Source organism: Pleuronectes platessa, chromosome 10 (assembly GCF_947347685.1).
Source record: "Pleuronectes platessa chromosome 10, fPlePla1.1, whole genome shotgun sequence".
Taxonomy (NCBI): Eukaryota; Metazoa; Chordata; class Actinopteri; order Pleuronectiformes; family Pleuronectidae; genus Pleuronectes; species Pleuronectes platessa.
Genome location: NC_070635.1, coordinates 12,727,684 through 12,754,185, shown reverse-complemented (window position 1 = coordinate 12,754,185; position 26,502 = coordinate 12,727,684). Strand labels below are relative to the sequence as shown.

The 26,502-nt window shown below is 46.0% G+C and overlaps 1 protein-coding gene across 6 annotated transcripts; it reads right to left on the bottom strand.

Annotated features, from left to right (window-relative positions):
• Nucleotides 1-589: 589 nt before the first annotated feature.
• On the bottom strand, nt 590-26,083 carry LOC128450115 (IgGFc-binding protein). 6 transcript variants are annotated; one of them, XM_053433577.1, is made up of 39 exons: nt 25,394-26,083; nt 24,771-25,319; nt 24,381-24,575; nt 23,818-23,956; nt 23,172-23,443; nt 21,950-22,989; nt 21,286-21,492; nt 20,926-21,090; nt 20,268-20,826; nt 19,986-20,179; nt 19,779-19,842; nt 19,422-19,611; nt 18,718-19,280; nt 17,279-18,634; nt 17,002-17,201; nt 16,431-16,619; nt 16,303-16,335; nt 14,894-14,941; nt 12,644-13,885; nt 12,183-12,532; nt 11,429-12,008; nt 10,722-11,320; nt 10,035-10,602; nt 9,507-9,772; nt 8,734-9,075; nt 7,993-8,566; nt 7,667-7,866; nt 7,183-7,324; nt 6,760-7,088; nt 6,054-6,633; nt 5,364-5,962; nt 4,483-5,050; nt 3,799-4,397; nt 3,144-3,711; nt 2,853-3,052; nt 2,336-2,716; nt 1,937-2,223; nt 1,005-1,056; nt 590-901 (listed from the first exon to the last, which is right to left on the bottom strand). In XM_053433577.1, the coding sequence occupies exons 18-38, from the start codon at nt 14,937-14,939 to the stop codon at nt 1,047-1,049; spliced, it is 9,030 nt and encodes a 3,009-aa protein (XP_053289552.1). In that variant the 5' UTR covers nt 14,940-14,941; nt 16,303-16,335; nt 16,431-16,619; nt 17,002-17,201; nt 17,279-18,634; nt 18,718-19,280; nt 19,422-19,611; nt 19,779-19,842; nt 19,986-20,179; nt 20,268-20,826; nt 20,926-21,090; nt 21,286-21,492; nt 21,950-22,989; nt 23,172-23,443; nt 23,818-23,956; nt 24,381-24,575; nt 24,771-25,319; nt 25,394-26,083; the 3' UTR covers nt 590-901; nt 1,005-1,046. The 6 variants fall into 6 exon arrangements, with proteins under 6 accessions (XP_053289552.1, XP_053289550.1, XP_053289551.1 ...); XM_053433575.1 differs by lacking the exon at nt 21,950-22,989; XM_053433576.1 differs by lacking the exon at nt 21,950-22,989 and having other exon boundaries at nt 23,172-23,237.
• Nucleotides 26,084-26,502: the final 419 nt, after the last annotated feature.

Sequence of the window (26,502 nt, the reverse complement as noted above, 5' to 3'; positions counted from 1 at the left end):
ATGTGTTTTTTCAAAGGCCAGTCCACCCTTGTCAGTAGTTTTCCCCTCAGCTATTTAAAAACACCAAGTCCCTCCCAAGGCCTCTCTCCTCCCTAACACCAAACTGCCACATTCCCTCAGGCAGGGCCGAGTGGACCGATGGCAGCAGTGAAAACAGGCCGTCAGATATCACGACACACTGGTCACTTGTTGTGGTTTGTCATTGGTTAAAAGTGAGAAGTCGTGAGCTGTGTATTCTTCACACCAAACAACCTTAAGAGCAGTTATCAAGAGATCAAGGTTACACCAGGTTTCTTGGTTTCACAGCCGCACACCCACAAACACCCACACGCATATCTCCATGACTCCAGAAGACATTACATTGATTTTCTGGAGACTTACACTAACCTTAACCAGAGTTACTACTTGCCTAACCCCTGATCTAATGTTATTGGTCCCCCCCCACCATACACACACATACACACAGACACACACATACAACACACACACACAAACACAAACACACAATATGAGAGTCATGCGTTTCTAATTTAGTCTAGTCCAGAGGTTTTGTGAGGACACATTAAATAATCAAATCACTGAAGCACACTGAAGTAAGAATTAATTTATTGATCCGAAGATAATTAACAGTTTGTACACAAGTAGTGAATAGTTAGAGTTAAAGAGTTATAAAGACTTGGAGTTGTTGTGCGGGAAAGACCATCAGGTTCTCCTCCACTAGATGGAGGTGTTGGTCAAAGTATGCAGCAGATTTTTCTGCTCCTCGGAGATGAACAATGGAGAACCCAAGCCCCAGTAAACAACCCAAAACATTCCAGGAGGAAAGCATGAGAAATATGATGAGTAAGGCTGGATGTAAACATGCCAGCTTTAGCCGAGCGACTTCACATTCCTCTTCATCCTGTTTAATGGGAGTAAAAAAGCAAGGATGAGAGCCACATTCTACAGCTGCTCCTTTCACGAGCAGACAATCAGTTCATGGCTTTGAGAAGAGACAACCTTACCCCGTATAACAGATGCTTCCCATCACCACAGAGCCAACATCTCTACAGGCCACTGAAATGGAAAAAAAGAAGCATGCAGTCAATGGGCACTGAAGCAAAGTCGTGTTCACTCAGGCACAACAGAGATTACAGGCAAACACTTCTGAACATTGTATTTTAAAGGTAAAAGCAAAGGGGAGTCAGAGCGTGTGTGTTCTTGTGCTCCTCCAGTTCAGGGCAGGGGGGCGGGCGGGCAAGGGGGTGGTTAAGAAAATTCCTGAAAATACGACCACCACTTTGAATGAAGAGAGGCCGAGGGGGGGGGGGGATTCACAAAACTTAATTCTCTAAGGCAGCGGCTTAAGGCTAGAACACAGAAGTAAGGGCTCAAATTAATATTGTACCCAGATGAGTCTTAAGTGTCCTTGGATGACAAGCGGTGATTGGATTGCAAGCTTGGTAGCTTTTGATGGCCATGCCTGTCAGCCTCACCTGCTTTTTAATCAGTAATTACCATAGGGGATTCTCTGGTATTTCTTAATTAAATTGGATCAAATGCAATTAAAAACCACACTCTCATTCCTTTAAAAGGGCTCGGTGGACTCCTTGTTTAGTTCTTGCTGTTAAGAGAATAAGCGGTTGAACGGTCATGGAGGCGTCCCATCTCTCGCTGATCTGTACTTGATTATTTCGGTGGTCAAATTAGGTTTGGAGTTTGCATAATAAAGGGCAAAGTGAGGTTCAAGATTAAAACTTCTCCTCTAACTAGAACTGCGGGTTAAAAGCGTAGACAAGCCGGCAAAGTCGTTATGCTATTAAAATAATTAAAGTTAACATCGGGAAGAAAGCAGCTAAGCACTTTTATGATCCCAGCACTAAATACAGCAATGTTTCTCCGCCCATTACATTCACACCGAGGTTGTACAGAGTGCTGCACTTTTTCCTATACTCACCACTGAGAAAAGTCCCCGGCGCTCCAGGAGGCGATAACCACAGACACGTCAGTGGTAATTTTCCCATCTGCAGTCGTCATATCGTCTTTGGACTTGTGATTGTAGTTGCCACAGGCGCCGCACATTTTGCCGGACAGTGCGCTGTCAACAGTGACGATGACCTCCTGTGAGATTGAGTACGTGACCCGCACGGCAGACGCCCTCTCGATTACCACTTTCCTCTCAGAGATTTTGACGGATAGATCATCAGTCACTTTTCTGGGGAGAGACACTTTCCTGCCGTTTACCTGGAAGACATGAAGAAGAAGACAAAGATGAAAAAATATCAAATCAGTTGGGACAGATTGAAAAAAGTCATAATTATAATGATTTAAGAAACTATTCTTTATCCCTTCTCACCCAGGTGACATGTTGGCTGTTCACTGTGACGACTGTGTCCTTAAAGAACACGTGCACAGTGGCGACAGCGGTAGGTCCTCTCTTACTGCAGACCCTGACGTCCACGACCACACGGAACCACAGGTCAACGTTCTCGTCACACAGAGATGCCAGCTCCACTGCCCCCTGAGCGCCTGCGGCTCCGGACATGCGGTCGAAGGAGGCGAGGTGTCCAACATGGTCGATGCTGCAGTGGCCCTGTGTGACGTGGCAACCTCTGACCCCGTCTCTCACACTGCAAACCTCCCGATCGGCACAGGACAGCTTTTCACACTTCATCTCACCGGACGCCCGGCACTCACACTTGGACTTGCAGTCTTTGTCCACCACAGCTTGGCCCACCTGGAAACACAGTGCGCATTATTACAATGAGTTATCTTCTAGTTACACAAACACTGGGGCAAGAATGGAATATTTTAGTAATTTTATGCTATAGCACAGATACTATGTATGACAACAAAGAGAATCTCCATTTTACCTTCAGATATCTCCCGTCGTGCACACACCCACAGCTGTCCAAGCGAACACATTGGATGCCATCAAAAACAAAGCCGTCGTCACACTGGCATCCTTCAAAACATTCTTTAGAGCAGTACGACGGGTAAATAAAGCTGGAACAGGTCCCACCACACGTGCTGGCACACACCTCATAGTGACTGTGTTCAGGGCAGGAAGCAGCTAGAGGAGAGGAAGATATTTGTAAGACTCTGAAATACACTTTAAAAAATCTGTAAATTCTTCAGCTAAAATGCAGTGTGGTGTAACTCACGACAGAAAGAGCTGCTCCTCCATGACTGGATCTGAACTCCGGCACTCTGGCAGGCCAGAGCGTAGGCCTGCACGCTGTTACACAGAGTATCTTTGTCGCCGTCCACAGCGCACACGTCAAACACGCAATTAGACGCGTATGCTGCGGGGTCGATTTTGCCGTGACAGGCTTTGAAAGGCCCTGTAGGTTCACTTATGATGCCGCAGGAGTCAGGTTTCCCATACAGCGTAGCCTTGGCCTTCTCACACGCTGGGCACTGACCGCCACAGCCGCCGCATACATACCCGGGCAGGTCCACCACCCACGCCTTTCCAAAGTTGTCAATGTTTTTCGTTCGTTTGCCATTAGGAAGGCTGAATTCATCACGGTGCTTCTCGTTGTAGTTGCCACAAAGACCACACATCTTACCCTGGTACGTAGACGGCACGATCACCTCAACGTAATAGACGGTGTCGTAGAGGACAGTGAGTCCAAAGTCGGTCCGGACAATTATGTTGCGACCTTCCTGGGTGATTTGGAGACGCCCGTTGTCCAGGGAGAGAGGGAGGTTTAGTAGTTCCTCGTCGACCTGAAGGGATGATTTTTTTTAAATCGCATTAAAATCAGGTAAATAAATATGTACAAATGTTTTGGGGGATAAAGTTGTTTAACTCACAAGGACTTTCCATGGCATTCGCTGCTGGATGTAAACGTTAAAACCATAGACCTCCACAGCAACCGACCTGGTAACAGCCACTTTTCCATTCCCGTACTTCTCATTCCCCTGAGTGACAGTGAATGGCGTCAGCTGGCCTTTGTCGTCATCACAAACCTTGGCCAGCACATAGACGCAGGTACCCTGGAAATCGAACCTCCGTCCATCGAAGGAAATGTAATGAGGGTCACCGGAAGCGACGCACTTGCCCTGCCCCTCGGGGTGGCAGCCTTTCACACCATTTGCAACCTTACAGATCTCCCCGGACCGACACTTGGCCTTCTGGCAAGATACCGCACCGTTCTCTCCACAGACACACTTCTCCACGCACTCGTTTTCAGGGTAGAAGGCGTCTCCTTTCTTGTAGTAGTGACCGTTGTAGGAGCAGCCACAGTCTCTCACAGGCACGCAGGTGACCCCGCTCAGCAGGAAGCCTTCGTCACACTCGCAGGCCTCTGCACAACGCCTGCGACAGGTGGAATGGGAGGTTAAGCTTGCACAGGTGGTTGGGCAACCCGTGGCACACACAGTATAATGGCTGTTAGCTGGGCACACCATTGCTGCATGAGAGGATGAGAAGAGAGGGAGACTTAGAATAAGATTTAAAATTGAAAACAAAAAATGAAAACACCGTCACAAACTCACGACAGAAGGAATCTGTTCTCCAGGAGCGGATGACGATTCCGCGGCTCTGACAGGCAGAGACGTACACGCCCACTGCGTCGCACACCGACTCGCGGTGACCGTGGTACCGACAGGCATCATACACACAGTCCTCCAGGTAGGGAGTGGGGTCCACGTGACTGTGACATTCTCTGAGAGGCCCTGCTTTGTCAGCGATAATGCCACAGTGCTTCATGGCTTGGTACTCCTTCGTCTGGGAATCGGAACAGTCCTGGCACAAAGCCCCCTGGCAGGCTGATGAACAGCCTGGTGTAACGGCCACCTGCCAGCTCTCCCCCAGCTTGTCTCCATCACGGGCAATCTGGCCATTAGGCATGGTCAGGTCATCCTTGGCGTTCCCATTGTAGTTGCCACACAGGCCGCAGACTGCCTCCTGGTAGTTGCTGGGCAGAGTGACGCTCACGGTGCTCCGCCAGTCAAAGGTCACGGTGATACCAGCGACCGTCTCCACAACAGCTGTCCGGCCACTGAGAAACACCATCAGCTCATCATTGTAATCCAGTGGCAACAAAGCCTGCTGCCCATTGAGCTGAGGAGCGGAAAACAAGGAAGGGAGGGAGGAATGTTTACAGGAGATTAAAGATTTAATAATTACGTGGTCGTTAATATGCAATTAAATAAACAATATGCAGAAGAACATGAGGGATGTCAGAATTAGCGCGACGACAGAAGGCATTATGATCCACTAATGTAAAATGAGGCTCAGAGTATCTGTCCTGTTTTCATTTTCAGAACTGCATGCTGTGTCCCATTTCATTTCTCCCTCAAATCCACATAAAAACAAGCCTGAATCCTTCTGCAGTCTTTCATCATATGCATCACATTATCCACAGTGTACTTACCAGGACTGCGTAGGGGTATTCTCTGCTGATGGTGATAGTGATTCCATATACGGAAAAGTTGACAGTCTTTGTGTAGGACACAGCCTTGCTTCCCCGGTGGTCGTTCTGCACAGTCACCTTGAACGGTACAAGCCCGGGCTGCTTAGAGCACAGTCCCACCAGCTGATATTCGCATGTTCCCTGGAAGTTATACCTGCGGCCATCAAATGAGCGGTAGTGTGGGTCACCTGAGGCTGTGCACGTGGCGTGACTGATGGGTCGGCAGGCTCGCTCTCCGTCCTCTATGGTGCACCTCTCCTTGGCGGAGCAGGACGCCTCGCTGCACGTCACCATGCCCAGGGTCGAGTCGCACTCACACAGGCGACGGCAGGCCTCGTCGGCCCAGAAGCGCTGGCCTTGCTTGTAATAGCGACCCTGATAGGAGCAGCCGCATGTTTTAGCGGGCACACACACCCCAGCGCTGAGGACGTAACCTGCATCACACACACAGCTCTCAACACAGGCCCCGGCGCAGGTCGGCTTGTTTTCAGGGAAAGGACAGGATGGCTGGCATGGCTTGGCGCAGTCCTCATAGTGGCTGTGACGCTGACAGTTCATCGCTGGATAGAAATTTAAAAGGCAAAAATAAAAAATATGTTCGACTGATTGAATAGTCGGTTGAAATCTTGAGGGGGAAAAATAAATACTCACGGCAGCCAAACTTTTTCCTCCAGCCCTTGATGATTTTCCCTTCCTCACGACACTGCTTACTGTAGGAGGCCAACGCCTGGCACAGCATCTTCTTGTCTCCCTTGGTCTGACACATGTCGTACACACAGCTGTTCATGAAGGCCTGCGGGTCCAACTTTTCATGACAGATCTTGAACACACCGTTTGTCTTGGCTGCGAGGGCCCCGCACAAAGCCTCCGTCTCGTAGAGCTTAGTCTGGTCACCGTCACAGATAGGACAGTTTGTCGTGCATGTGTCCCAGCAAGGACTGTCCTTGTTCTGGTCAGGCGTTTGCCAGCTCTTGCCCCACTCTATCACTGACGAGACGACTTTTCCAGCCGGATTCTGGAGCTCGTCCCGATTGTTGCCGTTGAAGTTTCCGCACAGACCACAGACACTGTTGTAGTAGCTGCTGGGCAACTTGATGACGAATTCCCAGTTCCAGTCGTAGGTGACCACCAGGCCAAAGTCTGTTTCCAGCACTGCGTCGTGACCTCGCTGAATCACTGACACTTGACCGTCACCCAGTTGGACTGGAAGATTCAGCAGTTCCCCATCCACCTGAGGGAAATAGAGGAGATGGATTTACAGGCTGATAGATGTATGCACACACTCACACACACACACACACACACACACACACACAGCTACAGGTCAAACACTTCAGACAAGACACAAAAATCTTACCGTGACTCGACCAATTTGGTTCTTGACCATGACCACGCTGAACCCATACACGGACACATCCACCTCCCTGACGTAGGAGACCGCTGTGTTCCCTCGGTTGTCGTTCCTCTCTGTGATGGAAAACGGCACCAGACCGTCCAGATTCCCACAGGTCTTAGAGATGACGTACTTGCAGGTGCCCTGGAAGTTATAGCTGTAACCGTCAAATGAGTGGTAGTGGGGGTCTCCCCAGGCCCAGCAGGTGCCTGTGTATTTGGGGACGCACACGGCTTCACCCTTCTCAACACGGCATGTCTCCTGCACCCGACAGTTGGCATCTTTGCAGGGATCTACGCGGGATGCACAAAGATGCAATTTAACTCAATGAGTGTTCAAATTGTTAATAAGTTTAGGACGATATAAATACACAGTTATTTGTCTTGCCTGTGTTGTAGCATGCTCGTTTTCCTTTCTTGACCATGCATTTGGTGCTTTGAGGGCAGGAGTGCTTCACACAGACCAGACCCTTAGTGGGATCGCAGGTGCACTTTGTGTTACAGTCTTCCTCGTACAGAACCTCAGCAGGCTGGGGACGCAGAGCAGGTTCATTATGCAGAGAGAGGGGAAAAAACATTGGAAACAACAGGTTCAAGAAGGATCCACATTATTCCATTGCTCATTCTACCTTGTAAAGAAACACAAATTTAGACAGTCTGCTAATTAAGACTCGGGAGAATTCCTCGGTACACAAATCTAACATCCAGCTGGCTAATGTCCAACACTGTGGAAAATAAAAGCTATAAACATAAAAACTAAAGGCAACTTTATTGCTATGTCAGCATGCATATTATGATGGATATTTGCTTAACCCACTTCGACAGTAAAAGGCTATTTCTATCACTATATAGGAAACCATGTGGAATTCTACCTTGTAGGTTTTTCCATTCTCATAGCAGCCACACCCAGTGTCTTTGACACATATCTGTCCATTGAATAGGAAGCCTGCATCGCATTCACAGCCTTCTATGCAGCCGGTGGAGCACTGGACCAGCTCGGTGAGGCCTGGGCAGGAAGCAGAGCAGGGGTCTGCACACACCTCATAGTGACTGTTGGCTGGGCATTTCATGGCTGGAATAAATCAGTACAAGACAGAGAAACGTGCATCAGAGAGGAACCTGTGCTTGCATGTAATATATGCAATGTTAGAATTAATCTGTATAATAAGAAGCTGAGGTGGAGGAAAAAACAACTCACGACAGAACGATGGCGTCCTCCAGTTTTTCACGTCCACTCCTGCGTTGTGACAGTTGAAGGCGTAGGCTGCTGCGCTGTTGCACAGCACCTTTCCGTCCCCATTGGAAGCACACACATCGAACACACAGTTATCGAAATACGGCTGTGGGTCCAGTTTACTATGGCAGACTGCAAAAGGACCTTTGGGTGCCGAAAGAATGCCACAGTAAGCGGGCTTTGAAAACACAGCCTTGCGAGCTGGGTCACAGTTAGGACAGGTGTTGCCTTCGCAGCCATCCTTGCACACCACACCGGGGATGGTGACCTTCCAGGATTTTCCGAACAAGTTCACACTCTTTGCGAGTTTGTGGCTGGGCATTTGGAAGTCGTCCTTTTGGTCTCCGTTGTAGTTGCCACACAGTCCACAGACCTTATCTCGGTAGTTGCCAGGTACTGTGACTGTCACATGGTAGACCAGATCATAAGTGACCCGCAGTCGAAAATCTGTTGCAATTACATAATGCTGGCCTTCCTGATAGGCCTGCACAGCGCCATCATTCAGACTCAGGGGAAGGTTGTTAAAGACCCCGTTTACCTAGAAAGGGAAAAAGAAAGTTGTGATTTAAAGAGAATGATGACTGACGGTAGCAATGATGAAAATACATTTGTCAAACTAGTTTTACAACACGTGTTTCTACATCACTACATGAGACTAGCAGTATATTTCCATTCCACTGGATCAAATGAAGAGCAAGTGTTCACCAGGACTCCAAACATGTTGTTCCTCATGATGAGTGTGAAGCCGTAGACCTCCACAGCAACCAGCTTAGTGACCGCCACCACTTTGTTGTTCATCATCTGGTTCCACTGCACGTTCTCTACGCTGACAGAGAAGGCCGTCAGGTGGGTGCCTTCCAGCCCACAGCTCTTGGAGAGTGTGTAGGTGCAGGTGCCCTGGAAATCGAATTTTCGCCCATCGAAGCTCCGGTAATGGGGGTCACCGGAGGCGTGGCACACAGCCTTGCCAACAGGGTGACATTTTTGGATGCCGTTCTCCACTTTGCATTTCTCATTAGGGCCACATGTGAACTTTTTGCACACAACCTAAAAGAATTGAGAAAGAGAAAGTTTGATCAAAATCCAGCAACTGCAAGTTCACCCTTAACATCAAATTCTTATTACCTCCGCCAAGAAGGTTATGTTTTCACCCGAGTCCGTTTGTTGGTTTGTTAGAGAATTAAGAAAAAACACTTTGGATCGTGGTGTGGAACTGGGTCACAGGGCGGATCCAGGAATTTTTTTTGTTTCTAACTTTCTTTGACATTGTGAGATTGGGCATCTTTTAATATTTTCACTGATTGCACTGATCTTGTGAAAAAAAAGAATCATCAAATTTATGTGTGTGTGAAATTTGGTGCAGATCCACATAAAAATCTGGATCCAGTGAATTTAAATGTGGTTTCATCCGGGTACTGTTGGGCCTTGGCGGAGGTACGTGCTATGGAACCTAGTTTTCTTTCTTCTGGATTGATTACCTCTCCATCTTGTGAGCATTTACACTCCTCCTGACACTGACCATTGGGATAAAACACTTGGCCGGCGCGGTAGTAGCGGTCATTGTGGATGCAGCCACAGTTTGAGAAGGGAACACATGCACTTCCACTGAGGAGGAACCCCTCGTCACAGGAGCAGCCCTCCTTACACAGCTCGTGGCAGCCCGGAGGAGGAGCCAGACTCTGGCACGTGGAAGGACAGGAAGAAGCACAAACTTCATAGTGGCTGTTGACTGGACATGTCAATGCTGTACATAAGAGACATAAAAGAAAATGTGAATGTTGTTATATCTATATGTACAGAACAGATTCCAAATGTCAGAAGTTATTTCAAAACTACATAAAATCACAGAAGGGGAAAAAGCACTGAACAAACAAAGTCTTAGCTCAGAGAACACTAGACGAGGTTTTAGTGCCATTTCCTTTTTTATAATATTATTGTTACACTTACTATACCACTATAGTAAATCATTTTGTAAGAGATTTTATGAAAATGTATGTGACTCTCACCACAGAACTGTTTGGTTCTCCAGCTGTACACCTTGGCCCCTTCAGCTTGGCATGCAGTTGTGTATGTCGTTATCGCCTGACACAGCACATCCTTTCTGCCCTTATACAGGCACACATCATAAACACAGTCCTCAAAGTATTCAGCTGGGTCCACCTTAGCATGGCAGTCACGGAAAGGCCCACGGGGGTCTTTCACCATACCGCAGAAATCATCCTTTTCATACTGAACCTTCTGGGTGATGTCACAGTCAGGACACACCCCTTTACAGCCCTCGACGCAGCCCGGGATTTCAGCCACTCGCCAGCTGGTGCCGAAAGCTACTGGGGCGACATTTTTGTTCCCGTTCTTTGGAAACAGGTCATCCTGGGCTTTGCCGTTGTAGTTGCCACAGAGGCCACAGACGGCTCCCATGTAGTCGCTGGTCAGCGTCACGAACAAGGCACTTTCCCAGTTGAAGGAGACTTTGAGGCCGAAGTTTGTGGTGACGACAGCGTAACAGCCGCTCCTAAACACAGACACCTGACCTCCAGCCAGGGTTACAGGCAGGTTCACCAGCTCATTATTCACCTGGAGGAGAAAACACCATCTTTATAAATTATACTGAATAATCAAATATATTAAATATTGAATAATTATATAATTATGACCTAATAACCTTCATGTGTTAAACCGTATGTAGTTCTTACCATTATCAGGCCCTTGTGTGTCTTCGTGATAACAATGCTTAGGGAATACACCTTGACTTCCACTAGCTTGGTGTAGGAAACCACTTTGTTGCCCCGGTAATCATTCTGCACCAGCACTTCAAACGGCACTAAATCTGGGTGGTTGGAGCACAGAGCAACCATTTGGTATACACACGTGCCCTGGAAGTTGAACCTCTTGTTGTCAAAGGTCCTGTAATGTGGGTCCCCTGTGGCCTGGCATGTGCTGGAGGACACTGCTTGGCACTTTCTTATGCCCTCGACCACCTTGCACTTTGTCCCGGCCCTGCAGCCTTTATTCTGACACTGGACTTGTCTGCTTCCAGCCACGCAAACACACCATCGCTGACAGGTCTGGTCGTCCCAGAACGACTCTCCGGCTGGGATGTACAGACCCTTGTAGCTACAGCCGCACTGATCGACAGGTACACACTGACCTCCGCTCAGCACAAAGCCTTCATTGCAGGTGCAGGTCTCCACACAGGGCCGTTTGCATTTGGAGGCAGCGTTAGGATCGGAACAAGTGGCAGGACAGGCATTGCCACAGAGCTCATAGTGGCTGTTGGCTGGACATTTGGCAGCTTTGGGGAGGCCAAGGAAAAAAAAGTGTGTTAAATGGTTTGATCGATAATACAGAAAAAAAACATGCGTGGGAATTTAGGGATTCATTTTGAACAAACATTACTTACGGCATTTTGCCATCTTCCTCCAATCTTGGACCTGGATCCCAGCAAGCTGACAGGCTTCAGTGTAAGCCTCCAGTGCCCTGCAGAGGAAATGTCGAAGGCCGCCTCCCATGCAAACATCGTATTTGCAGTTCTCCAGGTAGGCTTGTGGGTCAATGGCGGCGTGGCATTTGCTGAAGGGGCCATTTACTATGAGTGTGATGAGCCCACAAAACAGGTCGCCCTGCCACATCTTCATCAGGCTGTTCTCACAGCGCTCACACCCGCCCACACAGTCGTCTCTGCACGCGGCATCTTTCACCAGCCCCGGAACCTTCCAGCTGCGGCCGAAGGCCACCTCTCCGTCCGCCTGGCTGCCAGAGGGCGTCGTGAAATCATCGCTGGACTTGCCATTGAAGTTGCCACAGAGGCCACAAGTCTTACCAGCATAGCTCCCAGAGAGTGTGACCACAAGCTGGTGTTCCCAGTCATAGCTCACAGTCAGGCCAAAATCCGTCTCCATGACCACCGAGCGGCCTCTTTGAAACATCACTAGTTTGCCATTGTTCAAGGCTGCGGGCAAACTCCACAGAGTGTTGTCAATCTGAGCAATGAGGAAACAGGAAATACATTGTGAAGATATTAGATTTCTAAACTAATATTCAAAATGAATGGAATAAATTCATTACCATACATACTAATCATTATTTTAATGGAAATAATATACTATGCATTTACATGCCAATAAACTCTTACTAAGAGAAATTGAAAGCCTTACCCTCACACGACCAGTCTCAGACCGAGCTACTACGATGGTGATGTCATACACCTTCACGATGACCAGGCTGACATACGACACCCTGAGGCTTCCCCTGTTCTCGTTCTGGGCGAGGATCTCAAAGGCTGGCAGATCATCCTTTCCACAGTTTTTGGCGATGACATACGTGCAGGTGCCCATGAAGTTGAAGTGTCGTCCGTCGAAGGTCCGGTAGTGAGGATCCCCCATGGCCCAGCAGGTGCCAGGCTTTTTCTCTACTGGCTTGGGGACACAGGAGGCGTATTTTCCCTTCATCTCACAAACCTCATTGGCACTGCAGGTGACACTGCTGCAGGACAAAGGTCCACTTCCTAGAGGGTTTAGAACATTGAAAAAAATGTATCTTCTGTTTATCATATCTGTTTGGAACAAGCAGATTATTTATTTTCACACAGTAAACAGTTATAATATGGGCTCCTTACCTTGCTGTATACATTGTGCTGGGGAACCATAACCATTCATCTGGCTGACTCCTACACTGTAGAGAGCAAAGCGGGAACCAGAGCTGGTCACTATGTGTCTCTGGTTGCCGGGGGAGAGTTTGTAGCTAATCTCCGCCCAAGAGAATTCTGTCCCTGTAACCGTTTTCCACTGCACATTACGAGGCAGGCTCGCACCATCAAAACGCAGCTCGGCCATTGCATCAGTCTGTGCCACAATCAGGGCTTTGTTGTCAAAGCTGTCTTGAGCATGAAGTGAGTAGGAGCCGCAGAAATGGTCTGTGGACAGGACCATCATCAAGAAAGGGTCGTAGAATTGGTACCAGCCGTACTTGAGGCCGTTGAAGAGAAAGAGGACTTGAATGCCGTGATCGGCCTGAATGAACAGCGTTGCTGGATTGTGGTACAGGATCTCCTTCATCTGCCCCCTGCTCAGGGTGAAAACATCTTTGTGGTTGCCATTTTGGACGGTGACTCGGGTGGGCTGGGAGGCCTGGACGTAAATGCTATCGTCTCTCGTCTGCATGCTTAGAGGAGGAACCATGAAGGTGGATCCCCAGCTGCTCACTGGCAGCAGCTGCTCGTAAACGTGGTTACATTTCGAGTAGCGCCAGGTGCATGTGTGACCCGTGACAACAGCGACAGGGTGCTGCGAGGCGACTCTGGTGCCGGAGAGATCCGACATGCTCTGGACCTGCAGACTCTCATACGGCTTGAGATCTATAACCATGCTATTGCCGGCTCTGTAAATACGATGCTGGTACCAGATTGGGCCTGTTGGGAAAATCTCTACTTTGTTGCTCTCTTTTCCATTTGTCACAGCAAACTCTTTGTAGGTGCCATAGGGAGACTTTGCAGGTGTAAAGATAAAGTATTCTTTACCCCAGTCAGTGATGGGATACACCACAGAGGTGTCTTCTGTGTACAACTTGGAGTTCAAGGAGGTCACAGTCACATCTGCCGAGGCATGAATGCGCACCGTGTTAGGAGACTTGGTGTTGCCAAACATCTCAACCTTGTTGGGGAGGGTGATGGTGACCCCTTCTCCAGCTTTGATAGTTTTTTCTTGCTTATGGTTTAATTTAGGCACTTCCACTGTCACTTTAGTATTTGCCTCAACAGCGGTGATGAAGAGCTGCATGCGAGGAGTGCCGTAATTTGCAGCATAATTTTGCATGAATGAGAGAGCGAACTCCTTGCCTGCCGATCCAGCGCTCGACGGACCTGAAAAGAAAACACACGTCAAAAGAAGAGCTCTTATTAATTTACCCAAAATAATGCAGTCAGCCACAAAACTGTGTTTAAAAATTCCTCGCATAAAAAGAAAATGTTAAAAAAATAAAAGCATTAAGAAATGAGTCTATGTGTGCTGAAGCATCAAGGGATTCTCAGACTGGGAATAGAAACTTGACTAGAGACATCGTGAATCACATGCAGCGCACAAAGAAACAATGTGACACCAAAGAATAAGTGACTGAAAAATACCTCTACTTCAAAGTTAAAAAGCAGAGATGAATGCTGCCCTGTAATGGATGGATTTTTTTTTTTTTTGATAAGCATTGTGAGAGATTTAGACCCAGGAGTAGTCACTTGACTGCTTCCCGGCAGCACTCAATAAGTCACTTTTGCAGACAATATAATTGCATAATGGAAATATTATCAATATCTGTGCCTATTCTGTGAAAAGAACATTTTCTGTGCTCAGTCGGGGCCTGCGGGATTTAGATTACACTCCTGTTTCAGCTATTCAATATAATGGTTGCGACTCAATAGCAGCTGAAGGTAAATGCTATTCCCAACAAAAACAAATTTCATTTTAGATGGCTATCCTTTATGTGCTGCACCCTCAAACGCTTCACCCGTTTAACATTCTGCTTCATTCACACGTGCACCTGGTATGGCTGCACACAATGCTCCACTGATGGGGTTGACAACCCGGATTAATTCCCTCAAATAGAGCGATCACTTGGCTCCACGTCACGCCGGGGGAATTCTGAGCCAAGGTTTGAGGCGCGCTCCTGTGATTGATTAACTAAGCTCAGTTCACGTTTAATCAGGTTTAATAGCCGTTAATAGCAGGGCTGGAGTTTTGATAGATATTTTTTTTTTAGATTTGTTCATCACTGCTGCATTTGTTCAGAAAAACTGGAAAGAAGATAGGCACAGATACATCACATATATTCTGCCACAGTGCAAAAAGAAAAAATCCTGAATATGACAAAATATACTTACAGCTGAGTAAAGCCCCCAAGGCACAAAGCAGCAGCAGGGTACCCATGGCTGAAAGACAAATTTTAGTTTTAGTTATATATATTAATATGAATACAACAGTTTGACCAGAAAATCCACATACCTGCTGCGAGTGAGGTGAATTTTTTGACACTCACCCTTTTATATGTTCTGACGGACAAAACTCCCAAGAAAAACCCTTCCTCTAAAACAAACTAAGGCAGAACTTGGCACTGACATAGGTCCTGCTGTATGTTGACATGGGTGTGAGGTCTAATACCAACCAGGGTAATAATAATATGTGATAATTGTTTCCCCGAATAACACACCCAGTCAGATGCTCATCCTGTCATCCCTGTGCAATTGTACCAATATTTGAGTTTTTGGATACATTTATTCCAACTTTTTTTTTTTTTTATATGTAATTACTTATATAGCAGAAAAATCAGTTTCCATGTATGACACAGAGGATAAAGGTCATTATAATGTGCCCCGATCTCTCCTTCATTGTATATCCTGGTGTAACCAAATAATATTATCCATTCTGGACTGGGCAAGGCAAGAATGTGATAAGACCAACATCAGAACTTATCTTAAAAGTTAGCCGAGTCTCTGAGAAGACTCTCGTAGTTTCAGAACAGGGTTGGTTGATCTCTCAAATAACAGCATGGGCAATTTGTTTCTGCTCAATTTAGATACATTTTACAACAGTTTCCATTAAAATGTGACTTGATTTTATTAAGATACCCTTAATTTCTTAACTTTATTTTCCAAACGCTTCCTTTTGCAATGTAGTATTTGTCATTTGACTTACAACATCTAGGACATACGCCCTACTCAAATCTACTTCAGCCAATGTTTATTTTGTGTCTTTAAAGCCAGCTCATGTTTGTATTGTTACTGATGCGTGTAATTTCTCTTATGGGAACTGATCCATTAAAAAAACAAAGTGGCTCGTTGGAAAATGCAGTCGTTTTAATTGGGAAGTTTCTGTTGGGTTTGTGCATCACATAAGAAAAGCAGCATGATGTGGAGGGCGCAGTAGCCATTTGTATTAAAGCCAAAGTAAATAACTGGCCCTCAAAAGATGGTATTTGTTATTTTAATTACTCAAATATTGAATTGGTGATTATTTGGTACGAAGCACTTGGGCAGGGCAACAGTAAGTCTAGTGAGGTTACTGTATACATACTGTGGATTTAGATTAGGGTGTGCCCTCTTTTTTTGTTCAATCATAATCCACATTGACCCAATATAACCTTGTTTAAATAAAGGTGTATGGTTCTAACTGATAACAGTGCTGCATTAGAACATATGGGAAGGGCTTGCACACAGTTCCAATGACTACACAATCTTGTTTAAAGGGTTTTTATATATGAAATAGACATTCAACCAAACACATTAGCCAGGACCTTAGAACAGTCAGTTATCATCCAGAGACGTGACTGTGGAAGAAGCAAAAAATAATTAATAAGTACCATATACAGTACATACATTATTGAATACTCATAGTACTGTTGTTGTGGAGAGGATCACTTACCAGAAAGGAAAGTCATTGAGAACTCATAACTCGATTGAACTGTGCGATTGGAGGTCATTAAGGTTTCCACAGTTTCATTTTGCCCAATCATTTCTCAATGTTTCAGTTAATGGTTATTAAAATCCTCAGTGGGGTTATACCTTCACTAGCCCCCCCGTTTATGGCTACTGACAATCCGCGCAGGAAGATCTGAAACAGAGTGAAAAGCCTAGATCAGACTGAACCACTGAGCACTGGCCTCATCGCACAATGACATCACACTGCAAGTTAACCCGGGTTCCAAGTTCAGCTGCTGTCAGTGTGGTTCTCAGTGTGGTGCCCAGTTTACAGACTTCAGGTCTACCATGACAGCCCCAACAGCCGTCCCTCAGAGCACACTGCTGATCCGGGTTGCAGCCTGCTGGCTCACATATGAGCCCACCCAATGCGTGACACCAGCATATCTGTGTGCAGTCCTCTGAGGTACGGCCTCTCATCCACCCGAGTGGAGAGAAAACTATTTCTGCATGTGAGATTTGATTGCAGATAACGTGCTAAGCTTTTAAAGACTGTATGAAGCTTTTAGAGTCACCTTGATATAAACATCTTGGTGGACACACCCACACTGTAAGGTACACATTTGTTGCCATCAAACACATTTCCATCGCAGCACTGACAGCCCTCAGAACAGACAGCTGCTGAAGAACCAGGCCGGAGCAAAGCAGGACATGACTTGGAGCCGGAGTCCACACACACACACTTCTGGTCTGCTGCTGTCGGGACACTGGGGAGCTGGGGGCAGAAAATGCAAATCATTCAGAATTGATCACATACTTATTTTAAAGCAACTATCATCATGATTCACTTACAGCAAAGCATGTTCTCTCTCCATGGGTCCACCAGTATTCCTTTAGCATGGCAGGCTGCAGAATACGCTTCCAGCAACAGACAGGTCAGATGCCCTGCCCCAGCACAGACAGCCCTGACGCACATCTCTCTGTGAACATCACACTCCACACCACTGTTCCAGCAGTGCCTGAATTCTATACTACTGTTCAACAGGAGGTAACAGATCACATTTTCAAGCGGGGACAGGGTGCACCCGTCACACTCACAAGTGTCACTGCGGTGCTGTCCAGGAGCTACGACTGTCCAGCTGTGCAGGAGCTCCACAAAGCTATTTTTAACCAAACAAAACACAATCGTTGTACTTCAATCCTACAGAATCCTTCTCCATAAACCCACCCATGCTGTTTTACTGTCAATCCCACTGACTCTAATGGTATAAATGTATAATAGTATGACAGTGCAGAGACTGAAAACTGAATTTATGTGGCTTAAGAGTGAAATGTGTAGTTCACCTTCCACCTATAATAAAAACACTGATGGAAGGTCAAATTAGAGGCATATAATAAATTAACTTCAGTCATGTTTAAAAAAAGAAGGCTCATAAGTAGCTATACAATTAAACTTGCTCTTTTATGCGTGTGGTGCTTTCCAGGTTTCTTGTGTCATTCCCATTTTTATTGTTAAGATGATATTGATTTTCTTTTTCTGTGCATTTCCCTTCGCAGCAAGTTCAATGTTTGCTGTCGTGCATAGACTGTTCATAAAAGCCTAAATAATCAATAATGAATAAGTGAGCCCTTGTGTACTTTTCACAGTGATAGTGCTCTGAACCCAGACAGTGAAACATTAAATCAGCTTTGAGGTGTTTGCTGCAATAACCAATAAAATATGAACTTGTATTCACCACAGAAAGTGTCAATCCTCCAGTGTCTGATGGGCACCTGAGCTGCTTGGCAAGCGGCAGCGTATGATGCAATGGAATTGCAGAGTGCTGAATAGTGTCCAGCAAAAGAGCAGGTATCCACCACACAGCTGCGGAAGTAAGAACGGCCCAAGCTTCTTTGCCTCAACAGGACGATGCTTCAGGGCAGACGAATAGTTGGACCTACAGGTCTCTGCTCCAGGAGACCTCCACTTGTGGGCAAGCTCTTCAGTGGACATCATTTGCTCCTCCTGAGGGTCACTGTTTGCATTCCCACAAAGCCCAGAGACAGAGGAGCCCTAACTGCTGGGGAGGATAATCATTAGCATGCCGCCGTTATAGATAATCAGCTGTAATCCCAAATCAGTGTGAATGATGAGCGATGTAGGTGTTCGAATTCATCTACATGGCACGTCTGGTGAGAGTACGGCAAGGGTTTATACAGTCCGTCCATCTAAAAAGTGAAAAGTAGGACACACGAGGATAAAGTGCAGTTGTTCATTTTAAAGACTTAATAAAACCTTGCAGTATACTCACCAAAACCTTTGCTGGGTTGTCTTCTTACCACAACTGCCAAACCATAGATTGAGAGAGATAAAGTTTGGCTATGAAAAAGCCTTTTGTGGCAACTTGCATCAGAGACCTCGATACTAAATGGCGTTGGTACAGTTGGGTTGGAGCTAGTTTGAACTAATAAGTATTCACAAACCTCTCTGAAGGCAAATTTATGTCCATCTAAGGTTGTAAAATGCAGCCCGGTAACAATGGTTCAGTTCTGGGGTTTTCAAGTTGACACACCCTCCTGTGATGAAGCTGCTTGCAGACCATTCCTCCTGGGAACTGGGCGGCCGTGGACCTCTTCAGTAGCTGGTCCACAAATACAGAGTTGACCGCAGTTGTCTGAAATCCAGAAAGTTGCGTTGAGGCTGCAGTATTTGCCTCTAGAGTCTGTGCAGCCACATTGGTGTGGACGCACACAGCCCTGTGGACTCCTGAGGACGCCAGGGTCACAGCAGCAGCCCTGAACACAGGCCTCATGACAGATAGTGGCATTCAATTCACAGGGTGGAGGACAGGCTGAGCCACAGGTCCTGTAGAGGCTGTTTGGAGGACAGTGCACATCTTAAATGATTTATTGGAAGGTTATTAACATGTTCTAGCTGAACAGTATCCCAAATTTCCCACTGCCTTGGCACTTATTCTTCTTTGAAACACTGAAGGGCGTCAGAACACCTGCTGACCTTTTGCTGGCTGTGAACACATAGGTGCAGGTGCGCTCGAAGTCATAGCTGAGCCCATCGAAGGTGTGGTAGTGCTGCCCTCCCCAGGACCAGCACAGACCCTGATGGCTCGTTCACACAGGCAAGCCCTCGCTCAGGGAGCATTTCTCTGTTTCATCACATTTTCCCTCAAAGGGATCCGGGATCTGTGCTGTATCAAAGAAAAATATCAAATTTTAACTACACAGAGAAATAATACACTAGCAGGCAGATAAGGATCTAAAAATGGTTCTTCAGTTTTAATAGCATTCTTGTGGCATCCCATGATTCCATCTAGAACTGTACAACTGTGCAGTGGAGGACAGGAGTATTTCTCACAGACGACAGGAGGCCCGCAGGTGCAGTTAACTGTGCAGTTTTGGAGAAGTTTGCTCTCAGAGGCCTGAAAAAAGGAACAAAATTTGAATAAGTTAATCAAAGAAGGTAAAATATTTAAATAAGATTCCCTAACACTGTAAAGGAATGTATTAATTCATATAACGGTGTAAGACAGGAAGAGGCAACAAAACAAAGTTGAATTCTGACCTTAAACCTTGTTCCGTTCTGGACACACTGTTCAGCTGGTACACAGACATGGCCATCAAAAAAGTGATGAGTGTCACACATGCAACCTTCCTCACAGTCTCTGGGGCACTGCACTGCCACGCTAATCTCAGGGCACAATGAGGAGCAAACATTGGCACATTGGCTGTAGTGGCTGAACTGAGAACATTGATACGCTGAAAAATAAAATAAGTGAAAGTCATTGTTCATTATTTTATGCGTTTTATTTAATTAAAACAAATGAACCAAGCTGATGAGACTTACCACAGCCTGTAGTGTTTGTCCAGAGGTCAGTCATCCCTCCTGCTTCCTTACATGCTGCATCATAAACCCACAGTGTCTCACACAGGGCCCTGTCCTGCCGCTTTGCAGGACCGAGTATCTTCATTCAGAGTGAGTAGTAATTCTGTGGATCCACTAAATGGTGACGAGAGGAGAATGGTCCCCTTGGTTGGGTGAGGAAGCCACAGTACAGGTCAGAGCTATACTCTGACATAGGGGTCTGGCAGAGTTGACAGCTGCTATTACATGTGTCGCTGCAGGAGGATTCATTAGACAACTTCCAAGATGGCCCAAAAATGTCAGCCTCGGAGATCACAGTGCCATTGGGCAGCTGCAGGTCAGTTTAGGGATTATCATTATAGTATCCACAAAGACCACAGGTAGACTGGTGGTAAATGGCAGGGATCTTGACCTGAATGTGGCCTCGCAGGTCTGAAATAAGCTTCTCTGACTGTGGGGTCTGGATGATGATCCAACCATTCCTCTGACGTACAGTGACATTGTTCTGGGTGAATGGCAGATCCTCATACACTCAGTTTACCTGGGAGATAGCGTTTTAAACAACAAACAATACACTGGAAAAAATACAGTGTTATTGATCATAAACAGTGAGTCAAATTTAAATGATTCCACAAATTACCTGAATTTGTCCAGGAAAAACTGTTGAGGCCTCAAAAGACATTGTATTGACTTGCAGATTGATCTGCCTGCCAGCGAGGTGGTTGCCATGTGCAGTGATAACAACAGGCTCAACATCCAGGTTCTTCAGAGAGCTCATCTGCCCCAGAGTGTAGTGACATGAACCCTGAAATTCAAATGCCCATCCATCAAACGTGGTGTATTTGTAGCAGTCAACAGATCAGTGTGCCACTTTGGGTTTGGGGTGGCAACCTTGAACTCCCCTAATAAGCTTACACTCCTCATCCTCTCCACAGGAGACATTACAACAAGTCATGTTTCCCCCAGCATGACATAAACAGCTTTGTCTGCATGTACACACCTCTTGTCCTGAGGTACTCTCCATTCTGAATGCAGCCACAGTTTTCTGGGTAGACACACAGGCTGCCACTGTGAACTAACCCTGTATTACAGAGACAGTTCTCCCCAGTGTTGGGAGGCATCTCTACAGTGTTATTCTTCCAGCCGAGGCAGAGGTGAACAGAGGCAGAGCCTGTGTTTTAACTGCTACCGGAGGGACAGGACTGGACTGTGGAGATACAGAAAGACACTGGTTATTAAGGGTAGAAAGACAGGGACATGCTGTAAAGGTAACGGTTGACCTGTGATGTATTAGTACCATCTAGTGGTCTGATAGTATCTTAAAAGGTTGAGGCCTCCCTACCAATGAGTCACAGCAAACCGTTTCTAAAATTGTAACAAGACTTTTAACCTGCAATAAATACAAAAAGGAACAAATCGGATCTGAAAGCAAATAATCACTAATCAGTTTCCTCATGTTGGATGATCAATATCAACAATCTGAGCATGATGAAACCATAGACTGTATGGGGATGAAACGCGTGCTTGCACAGGCCTTGTGCAAACTCTCCATATTTCATTTGGTGTGTGATGATGCTGAACTTCAAAGAGCACACAGTTACAACCGTGGAGGATATTAATTAAATTCACTGGCACAACAGAGCTGAGAGTAAATTAACACTCACAGCAGAGTCCAGGGCTTCTCCAGGTGTAAACTCTAGCCTTGTGGGAAAGACAGAGAGCCGTATACTCTGCCAGGGAGTGACACAGTGCAGACTGGAGACCTCCATGAAGACACAAGTCACTGACGCAGCACTTGTAAAAGCTGGAGGGGTCCACTTTGGCATGACAGTGTCTGAAGGGTCCATTAACCTGCAGAATTTTCCCGCAGACTTCCGGTTCAGAGAAGCGGGCCAAACGCTCAGATGAACAATTCGGACAACTTCCTCCCAGACAGCCCTCCACACACCATGGATTCTGCTCACTTAGCCAATCTTTACCAAAATGCTCCTGCGTGTCATTTGCTGGGAGGTCGTTGGCTGTGGACCACAAAGTCCACAACTTGCATTCACAAATTTATGGGAGAGACTATTCCCTCTATACTGAGCCTAAATTCAAAGCCTGTGTCTGTGTAGATGTAAGTGTGCAGCCCCAGACAGTAAACCAGCACAGTCGGGTTAAAATGATATGGGACGTTCCTCTTGACACCATCAACCTGTAGGGGGTGCCAAAATTGCATTTGAAAGTCAGCAAAGTGTAAGACACTTTCAAAATGAAACTCTGCCAACTTTGCTTAGGAGATATTAGTGTAGTTTAAAACTTCCAAGCACATGTGGAAAGAGCTCTGTGGTGACCGAATGTAGTCGTGCAGAGAGATTAATTGACAGGTAACATTTTCCAGACGAAGCTGGTCAGCAGAGCAGCGTGGGCATGAAGTCCGCAATCTGCTTCACCCAGAGTGTCCTGATCAGGAACTCCAGCCAAAGGCGGTAGCATCAACTACCTCACCCTGTGGGGTCCTGAGGTCATCCTCTTTGAGGCCATTGTTATTCCCACACAGGCCCCATACATCAGTTGCACTAGAAAGGATGGTGGCAATATGAGACCAGTCATACTTAATTTGGATTCCCCGATTGGTATCCACAAAAACAAACATGCCAGTATGTTTGATCCTTGCCGGTCTAAACTGTAGAGTCACAGGAAGTCACCTTTTATCACCATTTATCTGTTAAGAGCACAGACATGTTCTATTCTATCACTTCAGATTGAATTCTACCTTCATATTTGTTGAAAACTTTCCAACTTCAGTGCATCTACTTTACCAAAAACATACATACAACAGTTTTTCTATAGTTAAATTATATCTCGAATAAATGATAAACTGACAGACTCCATATTCAAACTTACCCAAACATAGCCTTTTTTACCCTCTGTAGATATTAATATTAGCTTGAACCACTTCGGCATGAATAGCTGTAAGAGAGGAGCCGTTAGTTAGCTATTCTGACTGGTGTCATTCAGCGTAAGGACTAGGGTGTAGGTACAGTTTCCTTGGAATTCAAATGCCTTCCCATCAAAAGTGTAGAAGTGGGTGCCTTCATGCACCCGACACTGAGTTTGCTGAGGTTGGCTCTGGTCAGCACAAGTCTGTCCAGTCTCACAGATTTTATAATCATTAGCTGAAACAAACGAGAGCGAAATAAGTATATTACTGTCAGTTTAGGCCGAGGACAAATGAGCTGGAAACGTCTGTAGACAATAAGCACATATGAAGCACAACTGAAGCTGAAAAAATAAAAGTAGCTGTATCATCATTTTTGACTGACAAGAGGTGCAATCATTCTCAGGGCCTCCAGGCAGACAGGTACAAGATGACAGGACAGTGCAAGAAATTACACATTTGTGGTGTGTATGAGGTGCAAAAAAAACCGCCCTTCCAGTAAATCAGAGTCACGTAATATTTCATAATATGTAACTTGTGAGTGTTGCATGGTGCCGCTCAGTTAGCCTGCAAGGAAAAGTCACCCAACCCAGCAGAACCAGCTGGGCCTACCTTTCCTTGCACAACCCCAGGTATTGTTCAGGGTGCAGCTCTCTCCCTCGGGGCAGGAGGCTGGCTCACGGCGCACGGTCGACTTGGCAGAGTAGATACACTTCTCGGAGCATCCCTCAGTCCATAATATCTCCCCAATCTGCAGAAAACAGTGACTCACAGTTGCTGTGTCTTATCCAGCTATTCTCTAAACACCAGGCAAAACAACAAGCACCCAGGATAACACAAAGGCCTGTGATTAGTCATGTGTCACGCATTTAGGCGGGGCATACGGTTGGACGAGACGTTAATGAGTCACATTAACGGCGCATGGATTAAGCAAAATTCCATCACATGTTGTTTACAACTGAATGTGCAGTGGGGGTCACATGTAAATGTGTCAGCACACCCTCAGGGCAGCAACCGATTAATCAGAAGTCAAACAAAGCAGCAATATTCAGGTCAGATCTCACCCCTAGTATTTAGTGTCACTGCATTAAGAGGAAAATCATACAGTCATTATCATGATAAAGGGAAAAGGTACACACAAGTTAGTATAAGCCAAGAAATCTATAGCTACTTACCTCATAGTCGTGCCCATGATAGAAACAGCCACATTGCTCAGGTTTGATACAGCCATTTCCATTCTGCATGTATCCAGACTCACACTGACATCCCTCATAACAGGGCCACGGTCAGTGGATATCAGATGAAATACCACAGGACTCAGGGCATGCACTGACACATATACTGTAGTGAGAGGTTTCAGGGCATGAGTGCTGTAGGAGGAGAGAAAAAAAGTTTAGATACTGTGCAGAGTTCATGTAGTCTTACATCAATCTTCCAACTTCATAGTATTGGGCTTGCCAAAGTTCTACAAGTACAACAAAAGCATGTGTGCAGACCTGTGATTTACTGGCACATCACCACACTAATGAAACAACACGTATAGAGTCAAGATTAATGATACTCACAGCACTTCTCACTCCTCCATGGTTTGACTTCAGCTCCTGCCCCTTGGCACGCAAAAGTGTATTCGCTCACACTCCTGCAAAACAATTCTTCATTCCCATTAGAAATACACAAGTCGTTCACACAGTTTTGAATGAAGGGCTCTGGGTCCACAGCAGAGTGGCATTGACCAAATGAGCCTGCAGGAGCAAGCAGCGTGCCACAGATGTTATCAGATGCAAATTCAGCTGCCCTGGTACAGTTGCATGCTGAAGAGAGATCACATTCTTCGGAGCAGTTAGTTCCATGAGGGGAAAGTGACCAGGAAGAAGCAAACAGGGAAATGATTTCTTGATTGGCTGCAATTCGGACTCTGTTTCTATTCTGTAGCAACAGCAATGATACAAACAACACATTCTTCTACGAGAGGCAGATAATACTACTTGTATCAGGCGAGGGCCTCCATAATTGACAACGTCCCAAGTGTGGACAACAACTCGAGTGAGCAGGCCAGAATGGAGTATTTTCACATGATCCAGTTGGACGGGAAGACTCCACAGAGCACCGTCGATCTGAAAGTTTAAATGTTATAGTCACAAGCAAGTCACAGAAAGAAGAATGCATTTGTAAATGTGCAATTCCTTACTTTTACTTTGCCTAAATGCTCCAATGATACGTTTACTCCATGGACCTCAGGTGCAGCTTTTGTTTCTGAAGAGCAACAACTGGTTCAGATCCTTCCTCATCACAAACCTGGGAGAGAACATAACTGCAGTTTCCCATATTAAAGTCAAAGTTTTCTCCATCGTAGTTTCTGAAGTGTCTTCCACCCATGACTGTGCGTTTAACGGGCTGTGATGCGTGATATGCCCTGTGACCCTCTTGGATGCCACATTTTGTTCCATTTGGACACATGTGATTGGTGCACTGTACCGTGTTGTGGCCCACACAGACACAGTGCAGCTGACAGCGCTCATCAGGGAGGAAGTTCTCATGAATTTCATGGTAGATTCCCTTGTAAATGCAGCCACACTCAGTCGGGTACACATTTGCCACCACTATGGAAAAACCCAGGTCTGCAGAAACAGCCCTCTTTGCATGTCACTGCTAGAGGACTTGGGTTTTCCACACAGTCAGAGATGTGACTGGAGCACAGTAGATATTCACTGTTAGGTGATCAGGTGAGATTTGAGGAGAAAGAAAAGAATAATTGTATTTTTTAAACTTAGTACACATTTAATATTAGGAAAACATTGGATTTCAAAATGTTACTTACTCCCTCTGAATCAAGTAACCGTCCACAGAAATACTCTACCTGATAAAGAGCCATATTTCTGTCTCCTTTAACTATGGAGATTTTAAAGCCCTGGATGCTTCTCTCCACTGTGTGAATGGAAGAGACAGTGGCGCTGTTCAAAAGTGCTCTGGCAATGTTGATCTTCAGTGGAACAGCGGAGCCTTCACACGTAGTCTGAACTAACGTGTAGTTTGTTTCCTCTCAGGACAAGATCTCTTCTATCAAACATGCAGTAGTAAGAGTCACCCCATGCAGAGCATATTTCAGTTGTCAAAGGAGAACAGAATGGTTCACCATCTTTGATAAAGCACGTCTGTTTGTGACCACAGTGCACCTCTTCACAAGATGCTGCAGCTGAAATGGAAAAAAAGAAAGCGACGTTCTCATCTACAGGTTAGTGTTCCCATTGAGCCACTTTGTATCATTAACTGCCAAACATTTGATCAGTGTTAAACTGT

Excerpts from the sequence above, each read along its gene's own strand:
- LOC128450115 (XM_053433577.1), bottom strand. The coding sequence starts at position 14,939 with ATGGGTACCCTGCTGCTGCTTTGTGCCTTGGGGGCTTTACTCAGCT. Across the intron at positions 12,009-12,182 it reads CTGAGACTGGTCGTGTGAGG|ATTGACAACACTCTGTGGAG; the intron begins GTAAGGCTTTCA and ends CTCATTGCTCAG. Across the intron at positions 2,717-2,852 it reads ACGACGGGAGATATCTGAAG|GTGGGCCAAGCTGTGGTGGA; the intron begins GTAAAATGGAGA and ends CTGTGTTTCCAG.